The following is a 19,970-nucleotide window of genomic DNA, read 5'->3' as shown; positions in this document are numbered from 1 at the left end:
TTTTAATTGAGGACATCTAGTAATAAGTAAAGTACTCCAAATTATACAACTCCAAGTAACATAATAATGTTGACTATATAAATAATATATTTTACCCATAAAAAGCGGGATAAGTAACAACACCCTGATATTGAGACATGACAAAAAAAGGTATGATGATGGAGACAAAAAAAGAAACCAAGTATGTCCCACTTCTTGGTAATCAATGTATATTCTCAGCATTATTAGCCATTGGGGTCGAGCTCAATGATAGAGCACACCTCACAAGCAAAGGAACTGTTATCCATCCTGGGTGCAGTTGAGATTTTTAAAAGACCCCAATGCCCATTGTACAGTTATTTGGTCACTAGATGTGTTTGACAGTCTAGCATTCTATTGAAAGGGTAGCAAGCAATTGCTATTCTCTGTTAACACTGCAGAAACTGAAATAAACTCCACGGGTCTTATAGCTCAAAAGGATAACTTTATGATTGGTCATTGCATTAATTAAAAATAATTCAAATATTAAAATGAAGTTCAAACATGTGACTTACGATTACAAAGTTTTTTCAATTGAGTTATTGCTGCCAATGTAGTAAAGGATCCTTTCCCTCCAGAAAGGCACTCTGCCATCCTCACTTGGACGAACTTCTGATAAAGATCTCTTTGTAAGGGTGTTAGACTACAACACACTACATGCTCGACTGAAACAGGAAAATAATTTTTTTAAATTGTGATTTAAAATCTAACTTACATACTTAAGTGATAAACCAGCATCAAAATGAGGAGCTGCAAAGTAAATAAACCAGTAAAAGACAAAGTAATATAATCATTGGAACAATAAATCAAAGATATTTAATCCACAGCAATTGCTTTACTCTTGATGGCTTACTTTTTACAGGAAGGTATTTAGTGAGAAGGGCCTGGGTCCTCCTGATGATACATTTGGTGACAGTGGCAAGCAACTGAAAAGTAAAACAACGAATAATGAAGACTAGATTCAACACTGGATGAATTGTTGATAGCTGATTCCAGCTACTATGCAAATATGAAAGTTCACGCCAATCCCTATAAAATCAGTCCCCAGATATTATAGTGGCTCAGTGGCACAGCTTTATCTTGTATAGGTGAATGGCAGTGTGGTCAGTATCAGATAATAACAGATTATTACATTTTGCATACATTTTTCTGTTATGTGAATGAGTATACACAGAATTGTTCAAAAATGAAAATGGATTCCTGAGAATAAAAATAAAAAATGACAGACCATAAAGCTTAAAAATTGAAATGTTCAGTTTAATACAGAATGTTAGCGTTGCTAGCTACGAAATGTATAATTTAATTTGAAAATATTTCAACAGTGTGAATTAAATCATGGTATCCTGGTGGTAAATTTTAGGATCAGGATAAAAGCATTTCTGAGTTTTTAAAACTTGTCTCCCTCAATTTTTTTTTTTCCCACATCTGCCAGCACTTGAGCTTCAAAATAAAACCTACAGTCTCAGACAGAATGTTTAAAACCTAGGCATATATAAAACCAATACATAACATGATAATATATGAAACCAATAACCCATCAAACAGATAAAACATTGCTAAAGTACTGGCAGACCGTCTTTTGGAAATTTTAAAATACTTACATGCCAACAATTGGCATTCAAGTTTTATTGATATAAGCGTAGGAGGTCATTTTTTAAATATATAGGGTAGGTAGGGGGCCAATGATGAGACTATTGCCATCTAGTATTCTTCAATATTTTTGTTGTAAATGTAGTTTCATTTTAATAAAATCATTTATTTGCATTCTATGTTGCTTGTGACCGATTACACAAAAAAGAACAATTTTCTCCAATAGTTTATAACATTATTGTCAATTGTGACTTTTTATTTCTATCTCACTAAATAAAGTTTGATTTTTGATTAAAATCATTTGGTTATTGGTTTGTTTTGTTGGGTTTTTTCTTTGAGACCACCAACACTTAGATAATGTCGACATTATTGTGCTGTGCTAGAACTTAATTTTATCTAAAGGGCCTTTGATTTATGAAGTATAAGGTTTTGCTACACGTTTGGATACATGGATGACTATTATGTCACTTTTATTTTGAGACAAAAAATTGGCACCTTTTGACCTTGATTCATATGTATTATTGTTCTTACCTCTTTCAGCTTTTCTTCTCCCTTTTCACGTTCATTGTCAGTTGCATCAGCATCTCTGCTTCTTAAAATAGGTGTTTCATAGCGTTTTTTGAACTCCTGAGACGTACCTAAAAAAGCAAATTAATATAAATACAGTCTTTTTTATGACCTGATTGGTATTTTTCAAATGTAACGTTTGAAAATGTTTAAACTTAGAACGTGTTTCCTTGTGGTATTAGCTTTGTCAGAGATGCTGATTTAGACTATTATTGTTTGGTATGCTTTATCAATGCCGATGAAGGAATTATTTTTGATTGAAAAGAACCACTGTGGCTCAAGATGAGTAATCCCCCCATGAGTTAGGGCAATGTAAGGTGTTCAAGGCCACAAAGTGGAGGTGGTGGGATTTGAACCTTATATCTTTGGTGTATGAAGCACATACAGAGACGCAAACTTTAAATTTTGCTCACAGGAATTTCAGACACCACTCTGAGGAATTTCAAAAGAGGAATTTCTGCACACAAGAAAAGGGAATTGGGATGGTATTTGACATTGTGTTTACATATTGTATAGTTCTAAATAGATAACTGATTAGAACTATATTATGATATATAAACACAATGCCTAATACAAATCCCCAAGTTTCCTTATTTCAATGAAGTAAAGGCACATCCCTGGTTTGGGTCTCGCTCATGAAGCACAAAGTCGTCCTTGGAAAGGACTCTTTACTCATATTCTTTCATCGCACTCATATGTAAAATGAAGATCTGGCTAGTAACAGCATTGTCTCTGTTAAAAAAAAATTGTCATAGGGCCTTACAAGTGTGATGCCTCATACTACATCTAAGTGTTGCTGTTGAATCAGGTCCCTGTGTAAAGCGCTTTTGAGCACTCTTAGTGGATATCACGCTATATAAAAGCTCAATTTTTAAATATTTTTAATTTAAATACTCACATTAATTGATACTATAAGTTGTAACCATATTTTTTAACACCCAGTAGTGACACACTAAGGCAGCCCTGAAAAAATTTGCTTTTAATGTCACTCCAACACTACAATACAGTTGAATAACAGACTAAGATTACTATCCAGTCCTTAATACAAAGAAATAAAAAATAAATAACATACCTAGAATTCCAGTATTGACAAAATGAAGTAAGCTAAAATATTCCAAAAGATCGTTTTGAATGGGAGTCCCTGATAGGAGAATTCTTTTTCTTGTTTTTAACTTTGTCAAGGCATTGTAAGTCTGGTTTTCTGAATTCTTCAGACGATGACCCTGTGAGATGTATATAAACAATTGGGGATTGTCAAGTGAATACTAACATCGAAATTTACTTGAAACTTCACTGTTTGTCATGTCAAGATTATGGCTAATTAAACTTCTGAATTATGTGGCACCTGACATTTTAAGACAGTGTCATGTCTTGTACTAAATTCAAGCATATGGTCATATGGCATTGTGTCAATGAATATGACACTATGCATACATTACCCTACTAAACTCAGGTGTGAATAAGTGCCTGACTTTATACAGTGACAGTTATTGCAGAGTGCTAGTACAAAATAGATGTCAAATAGATAGGAGAATTGTACTACTGTAAAACATGAAAATTGGGTGCCACTTGGCCTGTTGGGCAGTGAAGTGTACTGACCATGGCATGGTGAATATATGTGAAAATGAAAAGTAGTGCTGGATACATGTTCAGATTTTTAAAAAAAATTTATTCAAGTAGACGTTAGCTTCACAAATAGAAGAATCTGATCTTATTTTTCTCACCTCATCACAAATGACTAACCCCACTTCTGACTTGTGTAAAACATTGGCATGAAGTCTAAAGGTTTCATATGATATAATTAGAACAGGAAACACTACTCGTCGACCTTGTTGAGTCATGAAATGATCTGAAAAAAAAAATGTCAATTTCATATAATTCATTATAACAATTTTATACAGCAAAAAAATAGCCAAATTAATCAGTGATTAATGAATTTAATGCATCTCAATTACACAAGATAAGTGTGAATAATAAGCCAACGTTAACAACAACAACAACAAAAACATTAGAAGAAAATTTACTGGAGTAACTATTGATAATAATTTTTAAAAATGCTGTCACTCCTATGAGGGTCAAAGATTTGATAAATATTGAAAACTTGTTTTCATTCTATATAATGGTTTCAGAAGGGAATATAAATGTCCTCTATGAAAAACAAATTTTAAAAAGAAAGAAAATTTCTAAATTACTGAAGCAGATGTGTATGAGAGACCAGGATGTATCAATACTCTTGATACAGATATAATTTACTACGAGCACTTATCTAAATGGATGTCCCAGCGACTCAGTTGGCTACAAAAAACAAACAGGAAAGAAAAAACCATCTTGGATACAGTAAAGATTTTTTTCCAACCCCATGTCCATAACACAGTGATCAAGTAGCTCCATTGGAAAGTACTTTGCAATGGACCAGCATTACCAATGGTAAGAAAAGAATTACTTCTGTCCATTAAACTCTGGTAAAACAAGGATAACATCCAGCTCCATGGGCTCCAGGACTCACCTAAATTGCGATCAATTTCACTTTTAGATCCAGAATCTATTGCCATAGCTTGCACTCTTGTCCCAAGCCATTTTGCCAGCTCATTCTGCCAATTCTATAATGCAATGATGAAATCAAATAAAGCGTGCATTGATATCTATACAATTTGAAAGGTTAATACACAATTAAAAAAATTTAATGCATGCACATCAAGATTTATTGGCTGCTCATTTAAACTCTACGAACGTCGTTAAATATAACTGTCAAATTGAGTGGCCAAGACTGTTTTCTTTTACATCATATATAATATATAATATAGTATATAATTTTTCATTTTTCATATCAATTTTGAGAAAACTAATTACAAATTTTAAACCATTTTAATGTCTCAATCACCATAGCAAGAAAAGCAAAAGATTATTTTTTTAAATCATCAAACAAGAACAAAAGGGTCACCTTGACAAGACTGCTGGGGCAAACGATAATGACTTTATGGACAGTGGGACAACAATCTGGGCTTTGGCGCTGAACGATGTGGAATAAATTTACGAGTATGTCATACAATGTAAGTGTAAATCAACTTTTAATTTCATAAATATGGTCTGATAAATAGATCATACAAAATTGGTTCTATGATAAAGTATCCCTTATGTTCTAAGCTATTCCTTGTATTATATTTCAAACTTATGGAGGAACCTTCAGTTTACCTTTCAGATTATCAGACAACATAGCAAGCATTTTAATGATCAGTGTTGAAGGTAACTTTTTGAGCGATTGCCTTTAAGCCCCATTTTACAGCACTAACCCCCACTTTTAGAGTAATTAAGATGATAAACTATCATTGATACCCTGGCTAACTTCTGGAGAGTGGGAAATTTCACCTATTTGTTCCATCACACATCAAGTTTCTTACTGCCAGTGCATTTGATTGGGGGAAATGTAATCTTTTAAAAGGAATGTCCTCCTCTGACTTCAAAATCGAGGATTTCCGCAGACCCAAAGAAAATTACCAGCATTGTTTGATTATAAAAAAGATTAGGGGAAAACCAGTCTATTTGAGATACATATATTAACCCCATGCTGTTAGGGAAATAATATATTAAAATATTATCATTAACAAAAAAACAAAAAAAAAAAGGAAAAATGAACAAGTGAGCTATGATAAATATCTATAAAGATGTTACAACACCTAGCCTGGTAAAATAAATTGAAAAATACAAGAAAATACTTCACCCCCCCCCCCCCCCCCCCAGTCTTGATTGACATATCCTTTTTGAATATGTGTATCAAAATGTATGCATCAGAATTTGTCTATCTTATTCTTCTTGTACAGTTGCAATGATGTGCACAAAAAATGGATTTTTATGAATGTATACTTTTAGATGCTTTGTCTGGCACACTATATATATATATATATATATATATATATATATATATATATATATATATATATATATATATATATATACATCTTTTCAGATTTTTATCTTGCTCAGGTATATCATCCCAAATTTTTCAATTTTATACTTCAATAAAATATGTTATCTACACATACAAATAAAATTGTATTGTATTATGATTAGAAGAAAAATGGTAATGCTCTTTTCCAACCCATTGTTGAGAATTAAACAGCCACCATGATGGGGAAAACTTACAAGAAGTGTCCACAGCAAAGTCACGCACTGTAAAGTTTTACCAAGTCCCTGTTAGATCAAAAAAGACATCTTTAACAAATGTCATGCAGAAAAAAAGCACTGTAAATAAACAGGCCAAAACATGTGTTGCTAAGAAAATGTGGACACAAGTAGAGAACAACTTTCTTGAAAACTACATCTGAGCTTAAAAGACAAATCGTTTTAGATGATCAGCAGAACATCATCTTATCTATAAAAGCAAACGATTACATTTAATGAATATAAGAAACCAATTGTTAAGGAATGATGAAGGTTTCAATTCAGAACAAATTCTAAATGAAAGTCATGTTATATGAAGAAATTTTGTATATTAAATGGAATTGGAAATATACATTCATAGATTCTAGGTGTGAATGGACACTTTTCCAAAACGATGGATGATTGCAATCAAATGATCTACTAAATCAAAGTAACTATTCATATACACATGATCCAGTCACTAACCCCTACAAATACTTGAAATAAGATTATGAGTGTTTGTCGTTTAAAACAAATAAAAATATCTTTAATTTAAATTTCAGAATTTAAGACCCGACAAGGGTCATCTATTTGAATTTCATCATCCTTTTTATTTAAATGAATCATGAAAATTCTATTTCAATTCCATTACCATTTCATCTGCCATGATACAGCCGTAATTGTTTTCTATTTGTGCACCTGTTACACAATCATACATGAACTTCACTCCCTGAAATGGAAAAAAATTGTATAATAATCATTCCATATTCAAAATCTCTTAGAAAAAGATTAATCCTTTTGAAACTGTTAATTAGACCTTTAAAAAGAGCAATGTCAAGAAGAGGCAAACAAACAAAACAAAACAAAAAATACTGATTTGGTGACTAAAAAATGACAAACATTGACTAATTATTATTTTTCTCTTATGATTATTGGATTAATTCTACATCTTATCTTTAGCTGCTAAACAAAATTAAATTAAAGAAAAGCTGCTTAAGAAATAGTTAAAACAATTTAATTAAACCTTATTTTTTTCATTTTAAAATCTTCATATAGAGAAATTAAGGAGCAGGCACTGAAGTAAGATAACGATCTGAAAAAGTGTCTATGAAACAGTGCTAGACAAAGCAAGAATGAAAACCATACAAGGAAAAAAAACATCCCCAAAAATCAGTCTTCCTTGACGGGGGATCGAACCTCAGACCTCCTGTTTACCTATCACTATCAGGCATGCTACCATTACACCACAAAGATTATCCGATGGTTGGGACAATTTTGATGCCTATATTCTTCACAAGGGTACAAAAAAAGAAAAAAAACATCCCAAAAAATCATTCTTCCTCAACTGGGGATAGAACCTCAGAGCTCTTGATGACTTTTCAGATGTGCTACCATTACACCACAGAGATAACCCGATACTTGGGATGATTTTAATGCCTATATTCTTCACAAAGGTGTAGCATGTCTGACCGGTAATCAGGAGGTTTGAGAATTGATCCCCAGTGGAGGATGGTTTTGGGATGGTTTTATTCTTGTATTTTTCTTTCTTGCTTTGGCACTGTTTCATACACACATTTTCAGATCTTTATCTCACTTCAGTGCCTGGAATACAGATTCATTGAAGACATGTTAGGAATTGTTTTCCAGCAAAATCTGATTACAGATATAAATTTGTAAGGTCTAATCATAGAAATAAAAACCAGAACCTAGTATCCACTAAATGTGCTCAAAGAACTTTACAAGAGCCCCCCCCCCCCCCCCCCAAAACCCATCAGCAACAATTTTTTAATAGATATAGTGTGAGGCAAAATGTTTGTAAGGTTCAGTTATAACCTATTCAGGGACAACGCTGTTACAGGCTAGGTACTAATCTTATACTTGAGTGAAGTGTTGTGAGATAACATGGGTAAAGATCCTTTTTTGTCCAAAGCGGGACTGGAACACAAAACATAGTGGTCACAAGCCAAGCATCAGATCACTTGACAAGAAAGTCACAAATAAATAAATACAAATACAAACATGATACTTCCATAAATCATGCCCAGAACAGAGAAATAGAATTCCAAGCATATATCCATTCTATTATTCTTCGATAATCAGTGTTGATGGTGACAAAAAGTGAAAAAAAAGAAGGATAATTATTAACGATTGCCATTAAGCCCTATTATTACTGTATTAATCCCCACTTTAGAGCAATTGATAGTTTATCATCATTGATACTCTAGCTAACTTCTGGAGAGTGGGAAACTGCATCTATTTGTTTCAGTGCACATCAAGTCCCTCACTACCAGTACATTTGAAGGGGGGGGGGGGTGTGATTTAAAAAAAAGAAGGAATTACTGTTTTGACACCAAATCACATATTTTCTGTGGATCAGAAAAAGACATCAGCATCGAATAATGGGAAAAAACAACTTAATAAATGAGCTTTATTTTCCAACGTGTCATTGGTACTTACCTCCCTTTGATGAGGTCTTAGAACCTTGGACAAAATGGGATCAACAACAACATGGACTGGATGCTTCTCCCTAAGGGTATAACAGACAAAGATATCTGAATCTTTAAATATGATATAGAATTGAGTCATGATTTTTTTCAACCCAAAAGCAGATGTAGCAAGCTTTGAAGAGTTGCAGTATGGTGATGATGGACCAATGAAATCGTTTCTGGGCGAAGTTTATTTATGAGTGACAGTAGAAAACGAAAATGCGACTGTAGACATCAAAGGGTAGGCTTATATCATCAAAGGACGTTCTCATGATTGACATGACCATGCAGCAGGTAACTCATTATCTTCTCCAACTAGAGGGTTAAAAAGAAGGCAGAACACATGGCTGACTATGAGGCATCATGCCCGCTATCGAACAGGAAATGCAGAGCAACTGGGAATGAACCTATTGTCACAGTAAAAATTGTTCACAATTATCTTATTAAATTGTTATTTTAGTAAGAACTGAATTCATCTGACTCCAGTTATATTTCGGTAGGCTTAGAAAAACTTTACCTTCTAATATTAGATCATCTTTCCTTTTATAGTCTTCCCTCGAATTAATTTCTAATTTGTGAATACTTTTCGTTCTACATTCTGTCACGTAGCCACTTATTATAAAAGCAGTTAGGTCTAACATTCTACACTCACTTCTCTCTACAATCTATGCCGGACGGCCAGCCGCTCCATTCCTCATACATCGATATATTTGAAGATTTTTATCTTTTGGTGCTTTGTGGATATTTTTATTTCCACCATCAAGATGCCGGAGCTTTTACCTTTGATAGTGCAGTCTTCAACAGATCAAGGATCAAACCTGAGCCCGCTGTTGGAGGAATAGATAATTCATCCCTTCTCACTGCCTGGAAGTGGAACCTTACAAACCTGAGCCCGCCGTCGGAGGAATAGATAATTCAACACTTCTCAACTGCCTGGAAGTGGAGCCTTACAAACCAGATATTATGTGGTCACAAGTTACGTAATATCTCAATCTTTCTATTTGTAACGGCCATAATCATTATTCATCTCATTTAATTAAATTTCATCTTTCTTTTTATTTCATCTTAAACAAATTGTTAATTGTTCTTCATTTTAAAGTAACTGGTAAATTCTGGGTCCTTATCTTCATATCTTTGTTTTATGCATAGTTGAGTAGCTCTTTACTCACTTGAGACCATGACACCTATCAACGACCTCTTGTATAAATAGTTCATTCATGCCACAAACATTAAAATCAAGCCTGCAACCAAATTCGCAAGATATGACAGCTCAGAAGGGGATGTTTATTACATATTTTTGTAATAATAATATTATTAATAGTAAAATTAATAATAATAATAATAATAATAATAATAATAATAATAATAATAATAATAATAATAATAATAATAATAATAATTATAATAATAAATAATAATAATAATAATAATAATAATAATAATAATAATAATAACGATGACGATGATGATGATGATAATAATAATAATAATAATAATAATAATAATAATAATAATAACAATAACAACTATAATAAATGATGACTTGTGATAGGTTCCAATGCTTTGAATAGGCTAAGATAGTGCACATGCCCCCCCCCCCCCCTCTTACAGTCATTAATCCAGTACATGTCGACCACCTGCTGCCTATAACGACTACTTTGGCATTTGATCATGGCTGGTCGTTATAGACAGGTTTGTCTGTAAATATAATTGCAGTACTCACATATCTGTTTTCATTTGATCATGAGCAGAGAGCTCTGGGGGTGAGTACAATACTAGAGCTCCTTCTTCATATGGATCATGCAATGGTTGTCTCACACCTTGCCTTCTTACACCCAAAGCTCTGCCCAATATGCCATTGCCTAATAAGTGAAACATAGGGGGGGGGGGGGGGGGGGGGGGGGGGGGGCGAAGAGCCATTTTAATACCTAATTATTAATTGAAAAAAATAAATTCAAATGGATGTCAGTGAACCTCTCTCTTTGATTAAACAATATGTTAATCAGTTTAATATTGTCCTTTTCAACAAAACAAAACCACCATACAAGTTGAAACAATTAAGGGGAAGGTCGGCAGTGAAAATCAGAGGTCAATGTCCAAATTTTGAGTTTAATAAACATTTCCATTCTATAGCCACTATTTGACAGTATCAAAAACATTTCATGGTCAAAAAAAAGGCCCCCCCCCCCCCCCCCTCCCCATAAAATCTTTGTTTATATCATGTGAGGTAGCTTAATTTTCATCTGTTGATGAAGGAAAATGCAAGTTTTTAAACCCTAGTAACATTTTTTGTTCAGAATGAAAACCCATGAATTCTTATATCGATTTGAAGGTTGACCTCTCTTCTAAACAACCCAAATAGTATAATCTCTCAGCTGGTAGATTTCCATTAGAAATTATGAGAGAATCTATGTCATATTCATTACTGTAGTATTATACTTCCATAGATGCCCTGATCTTTCTTTCTTCTCTAACTTTGCAAACCACTTCTGGTGTATTGTCGCAAATGTAAAATGTAGGTGTCTTCATGTTTTACATTTCAGGATGTATTTGAGTGCTATAGTAGTGAATTAGCCTGGCTCTAAACTGTTCAGTGGTGATTGAATTTATAACAATAGGTGCTAGGTTATTCCACAAGCATTATAAGAGGGGAAGAATAACTGTTCATGGCTTTGTATTCGGGAGTGCGGCACTGTGAATCTTAGATCATGCCCCCTTGTTCTTGATCTCGTTTTTGCGGGACTAAGGTTGTTTGGTAAAATTGCTACAAGGTTATGGAATACGCAATAGAGCATTGTCAGTTTGGATTGCTTTCTTCGTTATTCCAAAGTTGTCCACTGTAATGTTTGAACCATCTGAGTCACACTGTAATGGTTTTGAGATTGAATAATGCAAATCGCGCTGCTCTCCTTTGTACCATCCCAAGTTTATCTTTATTTTTGTTTGTATATCTTTATTTCTTTTTTTGATAGAGTCCCAGACAGTGCTTGCGTATTCAACGACTGGTCTTATTAGCGTTGTATATCATTTGGCCTTGATGTAACTGGAGTAGCTGCTTATGTTTCTGTTCAGAAGGGCAGTTATGGAATTTGCTTTCTTCGTGATTGTGTCTATATGGTCATTCCAAGATAGGTTAGTGTTGATGTTTAGACTAAGGTATTTTGCAGTGTTTAAAAGTTCGGTATCAAGCATCGTATACTTGGTGTGAAGTGGCTTCTTTTTGTTTGTCACTTGCAGCACTTCACGTTTGTCTGGATTGAAGCTCATTTGTCACGTGTCTGTCCATATTTGAATATTGTCAGGTCTTGTTGTAGTAGTTCACTGTCTTCATTGGACTTTATTTTTCGATATAGTAGGCAATCATCTGCAAAAAGTCAAGCTCTTGATGTGACTACTTCTGGTAAGTCGTTAATGTAAAGCAAAAAGAGCAATGGTCATATGACCGTACCTTATGGGACTCTAGAAGTGACCTCCGAAAGACCAGACATTTCCCCTTCCTCCCATGACCTTTGTGCTAGGTAGTCGCTCATTGGTCAGGGAGCCAAGTTCACACTTCACCAAGTAGTCCAGTGACTCGCAACATTAGTGATGTGGTAACCAGGGTCAAATGCTATAACCGGGTGGAAACAACCTGGTCCATTTTCATTGTGTTTTGGTTTCCTTTTCACCAAAATATTGATTTTACTCATTCCAATTTTATTAACCTGGAGGGAGGTCTCAGCTATTCTGCTGTTGCCTTTTGAATCCAACAATCATTATGGGGGGATTTTGGGCAATTGAGTGAGTCAGGGGGTTTTTTCTTCATCTTTTTTTTTTTTTAATAAATTGCAATTGCTGCTAAATTAAATTTTATTCCATTAAAAATTACAATTTGAAAAAAAAAAAGTTTGAAATTTGCACCAAAGAAAATATTTAACTATAAATTCTGTCAATTTTTTCTGTTTTTAATAGAGTCTCTATTAAAAAATAGTACCAATTTTTAAAATATTTATACAAAATGCATTTTTTAGCATATCCTTTACAAAAAATATGACAAAATTTATATTTCATATAGGCTACATCAAATAATCTACAAAGTTTTGGCGTGACTGTAGGCATAACTTAATGTCACTTTGAAAATAAGCAAAAAAACAAAAAAGGCATTGTTTATATCCGTTTCCATGGCAACCACACATTACTTCTCTAAAACAACCATAGAGTTGTTCATAAAATATAAATAGTCACAATTAGGAATATTACAGAATCATATTGCTACAATTGGAGATTTTTGTCTTCACTTTTGACTTTCCCATAATCGTTCAAAATGTGAATACTATATACATAAAACAAATGGTACCTTGATAATTTGGCATAGGAATCTTGAATGGTTTTGAGAGAATTTTCTTGATGAGCTCTTCCTGTAAATAAAAAGTATCAAATATTTAGGGTAAATAAAGAGAAAATATGTCACCAGCAATTACTTTTTCAAAAAGTTTATTTAACCATTACCGCATCCTAAAACGCACCATATTCACCACATGTGTGGTCTTTTAGACCCGCCTATAGCTAAATAGAGATTTATTTCTTACGTCTCATTCGCCACTCGCGGGTCCTCTTAGACCCGGTGACTTGGGAAGAGAGAAGTATTTTGTGCCACCGATTTGCCACACGCGAGGTCTTTAGGACCCAGCCTCTCTCTCTCTCTCTCTCTCTCTCTCTCTCTCTCTCTCTCTCTCTCTCTCTCTCTCTCTCTCTCTCTCTCTCTCTCTCTCTCTGAATAATATTAATAATAGTAATAATAATAATAATAATAATAAATAATAATAATTTAAAAATAATAATAATAATAATAATAATAATAATAATAATACGGTAATAATGGTGATGATGATGATAATATAACAATTATAATAATAATAATATAATAATAATAATAATAATAATAATAATAATAATAATAATAATAATAATAATAATAATAATAATAATAATAATACGGTAATAATGGTGATGATGATGATAATATAACAATATAATAATAATAATAATAATAATAATAATAATAATAATAATAATAATAATAATAATAATGATGATGATGATGATGATGATGATGATATTAATTTGATAATAATTTGTGTGTTTGGTACGTTATATTCGGCTGGTGATGTTGCGAGTTTTAAAAAATAAATAAACGCACAGCATCATCTGCAGGTTTGATATCCCAATTCCTTATGGGCTCATTGTGTTGTAACGGAAATCTAAATAGGATTCCACAGTCTGACGTCACGTCCGCCTAGTGCTGAGGAGGTTTACATTCATGTTCCGTTTGGTCTGGTAGCTCACCAGTGTGGTGCTGTCCTTGAATGCAAACATGGATTGGTGAAGGGAGAGATGCTTTTTGTCCTTAAATATCTGAGGCAAAAACGTCTTGTTCCCCCTTACTGTCCCCAAAAGAGTTAGCTTTTGGCGCAGCAGTTTTTGGGACAGCTCGAAGCCTGTGAAGTAATTGTCACTGTCACAAGTGACGTTCCTTCCAGACTGAAAATAGCGCTGGACCAGGTTTAGAACAATAGATGCTCCAACACTGCTGGCTGTTTTGGGCTGTGTTCCCTTTCCAAGATATGGTATGCCGTAGCACGGAAAGGCGTTGGCGGCATCACACACCCAAAATATTTTGATGCCATACTTGTCAGGCTTCGAGGGGATATACTGCAGAAAGGCACAACGACCACGGAAATTGACAAGTTGCTCGTTTACTGTGAGGGCTTCTCCCGGCGCATAGTGCATCTGAAGGGCAATCTGGAACTTCTTCCAAATGTCCCTGATTGGAGCAAACAGATCCCTGGCTCTTCGTTGGCTTCTCGTCAAACCGCATGTAAGTCAAAAGAGACGAAAAACGGTTCCGAGAGAAACAAGCCCGTAAAATTTGCAGTCCATCCAAAACATCGAACAACATCTTTATATTTGTCATGTTTTCCTTCTGGAGCCTGCATACAGCAAGCACCCAATAAGGGCAGAGATCTCATTACTTGTGCAGACTGTCCATTTCATGCCTTTCACCCTCCTCCCTTCAATATTTGTGTATTTTACGCACTCGTCGATCATGAACGCCGTGAAAAACAGCAGAAAGGCGCTCTCTGGTGTCTCCACATGTCCTGTTGCGGGAGTGCGGTCATGAGGTAACCTCAAAATATTGCGGGCTGGCGTTTTCGGTAGCTGCAGGTTTGGTCTTACTCCAATCTACCATCCATGACTTGTAGCAGCCAGCATCTGAAGCGATGTCGTTGGCAACCACGGGCAACAGCTCGGTGTTGGTTGCAACCACAGGCAATAGCTCGGTATAGCTGGCAGTCTGCAAGTCATTATCATCCTCATCATCCTCATCATCATCATCCCCACCAACTGCTTCGTCCATTTCACCATCCTCAACGTCAAACTGATTCTGAAATAAATCTTCTTCAGATGAAGATTCCTCTTCAGAGCTGTTCTCCGGCTCAACAGACAGGAGTTGTTCCCATATATTTCTGTCGCCATTTCACTGTTAAAACGAGAAACGTAATTTACTTTAGTTATTGAGTCCATTGAATGATAAAGAACTATGATACAGAGTCTATCCCGGTTTAGAAACGTTAAATGGACTGATAGCATTTGGTATCACAAGCATGACGATGGCTTGTACCGTATGAAGGGACCCCACCACCCATTACTGTTGATAGAAGCCAACATGGAGAGATTGTGTGGAAATAACTAGAAATAATCTGACTCACACTGAAACCCAGGATTATTGGATCTGTTCACTATCAGCAAAAATCATAGAGGCTAGCTAATCTATTATCATCTTTATTTCTTTTTACAACACACTATGTGTCCGTGTCTCCTGAAAAGAACCAACGTGTAAAACCTGCAATGTCCTTACCAACTTCATCTATGCACATGAACTGGCTGCTAAGTAGTAGGACTAGTTTGGGTTACGTCATAACCATATTGTACTAGTTTATAACAGCTAATGATGAATTTATACTAATTACTCACCTCAATAGGCAAAATACAAAACTGGCAATTGTAGTTGTAGAAATATATCGATATTTTGTAAAAGCAGAAGAAATAATATTTGTAAACTGTCGCGGGCAAAACGAGTAGAAAAGGTCATGAGTACACATGACATAGACTAACCACGGCTAGGTCAGGTCATGACTCGGCGCATTCTTTTAGGACACAACAAGATTATTTTGTGGAATCATGCCAAAATCGACGTTCAAAAATAACCCTTACAACCAATTGATACCAAAGTCAGAAAGTGCACTATAAATTAGTATTGCGTTGATCACTCTGTTGTATTGTAAATACAGAAACATCTGTGTAAATAGTAATCTATTAAGACATTCTCCTTGCCACTATTCCAATAGACTTATACAAAATATCTATAAATTTTGCTTTTGGCAAAAAGAATGCCAAATTGGCAACCATAGTTGATACGTGAGTAAGTGACACGTCGGGCACGCGGGTGGCGAACGTATTCCTCTCTTCGCTTGTCGGCGGGTCTGAAAGACCACGCGAGTGGCGAATGGGGCATGAGGAATAAAACTCTCTTTGTGCGTTACCGGGTCTAACAGACCCCGCGAGTGGCCGCGCTAAAGAATTTTATAGGGTTGTGAAAAAAATTCATATAAAATACAATTTCCCTGAAAATTAAAAAAAAACTCAATCCACATAACAAAAAATGGTTGAAGGAAGCATATCTAGAGTTTCAAGTTTTTATTTACTCATTCAAAGACACAATGACAGAATATGTACTTGGGGTGGGTCTAATAGACCACGAGTGGCGGTAAAGGTTAACCACCTATTGAGATTGAGATTAATAAAGTATAATTGGAAGTGTCACCAAGATTCACGCAAACTTGAGCACAGATATGACAAAAGACATGGGAGTGATTTTTCCATGGATCCACCACTTAGCGATCTGAGTGTTTATCAGAGGAAAAGTTTTGAGAGGGCAAAATCAGCTGAAAATTTATGAGAAAAACCCAATACCGGAATTCTGTGGAAAATTATCATCATTGCCCTTGTAAAAGCGGTCAACCTGTCTACTAGACAATGTTCAAGACACCTAACACACATTTTTATAGGGATACTTACATGACTGATTGGACTGTTTTCATCTTCAGTTATGTGGTCAACAATTGCTTTTAGAGGCTGTCTGTAGGGCGACAGAAATTCTCTTCCAACATAATGAATATTTTCAGTAGACTTTCGTCCCTGTAGTAAAACATTTTAAAATATACAAAGTTTATAACCTCATTTATTTTTTTAAAAAGTGATAATAATCACAACCTGTAGTTACCGATTTTTAATTACTTCTTGTGAGTGAGTATGTGGATATTTATGAAAGTGACTTGAAAATCTACATATTGAATGAGATAAATGATCCATTCAAATCTTTTTAAACAAATTACGAAGAAACAAAATAGTTATTCAATCAACTTGTTATATATATATATATATATATATATATATATATATATATATATATAGATAGAGAGAGAGAGAGAGAGAGAGAGAGAGAGAGAGAGAGAGAGAGAAAGATGCAAAATCAGTAGATGCTCCCACTCTTAATATCAGCATTGAAAGTTATCATTGTTCATAGAACAGGAACACCCAGTTGTCAGAGAAGCAGACAATTTTGTCTGAATGGTTGGTTAATGCTAAAACACAGAGAATCGACCTTACAAACTTCTTGACTAGTTAAGATTCTGATTACTCAACCAAGTGTATTTTTATAAGACAATACTCACTTTGAGGAGTCATGAAGAGAGTAAAACAAACTACTACTCACTTTTTTCTTGCTTTTCATTTCTTCATCATCATCTGTCTTCCTTTTTTCAACCACAACACTTCGCATACTAGGAGCATGGCTTCTCCTCTGCAAAGTGTACAAATGAAATAAATTTTCATGAGTGTGTGTAACAAAAGTGCCTGCTTCACTCACTGGTCTGAATTTAAAACATTTAGACCATAATGTTGAAATAACAAACAGTTTGAAAAAAAAAGAAAAAAAAAGAGCAGACTGATAGGGAAGCTGGCATCAAAAAGTAGGATGATATATTTTGTACAGACCTCTCTATATTGTTGTAAGAAAGTGGCCCCTGCCGAGTGGAGTAATCTTACTGATGTTTTGACTAGATTTTGAAAAAAGTTTTCAAAAACATATAATCAGGGGGGGGGGGGGGGGGGGGTGGACTACAGACCCCATATTTTCACTATGATTGACGGGCGTCAAAACAACAATATTTGGGATCTTCTGAAATAAGGGGTCATCCAACATAAAGGGTAATTAGCTCATGAAAAACTTATAATAACTTATAATGCTAAATTCTCACAACATTTATATTGTGATGGCAATTTACCAACGTGAACATATTAGCTTTGAGCTGAATGCAATTATGGGCTTATTTATTTTCCCGAGCATTAGGATAAATAGTCACTTCGTTTTAAAAATTATTTATTTATTTATATTTTGGTCATTGTGATTTCAGTATGCGTGTGCCATGGCCTTGGTTTTTTTTACACTTGATCTTTTAAAATTATTATCATTATCATTGTATCAACGTAGACCGGCAATCATAACTAAGCAGCGTGCTGTGCTAAACTACAATCTAAAACAAACAAAACCAAAAACTATCCAAAACGTAAAAGTAAAAAATGGGTCGATTCCCGGAACCGAAAATAGGAAGAAATATTCTATTTTTCTGTGACTGTGGGTCTATTTTTACACCCCCAACGGCGATGCATAAAAACGGTGTTAATCTGCACCCCCAACAATAATAAAAACGGAGACCAGAGCCGGAGGCATATTATATCTAGGGAACGTCACCAGTCACCAATCACTCAAATGCCAAAGACAATGTGACAATCAATGCCAATCTAGCACCTCACCTACCCCTGCCAATCAGTATCACTATCAGTATCAGTATCAGTCTATCTATATTCTATTTGGACATGACAAACTGACAGGGGTATTGGACCGAGTTTTTGTACGACAGTGTTCATAATATGTACATATGGGCATGGGGTTTAAATTATGTTGCTATAATAATAATCACCATTTTAGCAAGTTAACAGTAACGTTTCACTCATGGGTTATCAATTTGTTTCTTTTGTAAACAAGCGCCATTCGGTAGGTAGGAAGCCAAATATTGTTTTCTCATTCACAAGAGTTCTAATTATCATTTGATTCTTTACAATCACAGTATACGAAGAAAAACCCTCATCGAACTGAAATGCAGAGAATGAAACAAGTATTCATTCAGAACAGTGAACGGAGCAGACACTTATGTTGATAACAACAAGAAATGAAGTGAGTAGAGAAGTACCAGAGGACAATAGAAAATAAAAACTATTCCGGCGATGGGAAGTCGAACCCACTTCCGACTGTTACGGCACCTTCGCCTGGCCGTCCACTTCCTAATGTTACGGCACCTTCGCCTAGCCGCAAGAGGGACGCTCTACAATCTATACCATCCATCAATCCATAAAAAGTGGTTTCTAATGAAGTAACTATCTTGAGTCCCTCTCGTGACTTCTGGAGGTCATTAGGTCAACATACAAATACAACGAAAGTTTATCTGTCCTCGCAGTTTTTAATTACAGTACTCTACATTAGATTTCAGTACTTAATTGTCTCCCACTATAGAGCAGTAAAGTTAGGTGCCCCAAACGTAAACAAAGGTCTAGAAGCACATGGCAAACCACATGTTCATGTCTTGACAGCTCACGTTCCAATGTAAATTGTAGAAAAAAATAACCTTTAAAATTTGGCTGTCAGGTGGCAAAAGAAACACATATTCCTAAATACTCGATCATGCATCAAATAATGTCTAGATATGGATATTTTATGGAACAAAAGGTAAAATTTATCAAAAGTTACAGTCTATCTATTTTTAGACCAGAGCAAATTATTGCGCTGGTGTGAACAAGACGAGAATTATTCGGAGCCTGGTTTTCATAATAATTTAGCCTTATATTATTATTTCTGCAACTGTTAGATTTTATGTAAACATATTTTCAATACTGAAAGTGTATTGCCTACAACTCAAACTACAAAATTGGGAGACCTATATTGTGCGTAAATTATTCCGGTCCCTAACGAAAATCACTAGCAACTTGTTATTGTTTACGTTTGGGGCACCTAAT

The 19,970-nt window shown here is 34.7% G+C and overlaps 1 protein-coding gene across 2 annotated transcripts in view; it reads right to left on the bottom strand.

The window, feature by feature from the left end:
- Positions 1–19,692, bottom strand: part of LOC144961787 (DNA repair and recombination protein RAD54-like) — a 33,277-nt gene extending 13,585 nt beyond the window's left edge. Inside the window, exons 1-15 of one of the 2 annotated variants that reach the window (XM_078894877.1) lie at positions 19,583–19,692; positions 17,614–17,700; positions 16,917–17,036; positions 13,135–13,195; positions 10,522–10,660; positions 8,770–8,839; positions 6,965–7,042; positions 6,316–6,363; positions 5,117–5,185; positions 4,682–4,775; positions 3,900–4,024; positions 3,248–3,398; positions 2,140–2,246; positions 872–944; positions 534–683 (exon numbers count right to left, since the gene is read on the bottom strand). In XM_078894877.1, coding sequence (XP_078751003.1) covers positions 534–683; positions 872–944; positions 2,140–2,246; positions 3,248–3,398; positions 3,900–4,024; positions 4,682–4,775; positions 5,117–5,185; positions 6,316–6,363; positions 6,965–7,042; positions 8,770–8,839; positions 10,522–10,660; positions 13,135–13,195; positions 16,917–17,036; positions 17,614–17,679 — 1,351 coding nt within the window. In that variant the 5' untranslated portion in view covers positions 17,680–17,700; positions 19,583–19,692. Of the gene's footprint in view, positions 1–533; positions 684–871; positions 945–2,139; positions 2,247–3,247; positions 3,399–3,899; positions 4,025–4,681; positions 4,776–5,116; positions 5,186–6,315; positions 6,364–6,964; positions 7,043–8,769; positions 8,840–10,521; positions 10,661–13,134; positions 13,196–16,916; positions 17,037–17,613; positions 17,701–18,880; positions 19,439–19,582 lie in introns of those variants that run through there. The other variant, XM_078894871.1, reaches the window with a different exon arrangement.
- Between the last annotated feature and the right edge of the window lie 278 nt (positions 19,693–19,970).

This window comes from Berghia stephanieae, chromosome 1 (genome assembly GCF_034508935.2).
Source record: "Berghia stephanieae isolate SIO BIC M18660-M18661 chromosome 1, UCSD_Bste_1.3, whole genome shotgun sequence".
Classification (NCBI taxonomy): Eukaryota; Metazoa; Mollusca; class Gastropoda; order Nudibranchia; family Aeolidiidae; genus Berghia; species Berghia stephanieae.
Note: the sequence above shows the minus strand (reverse complement) of the source record. Positions and strands in the feature narration are given on the sequence as shown.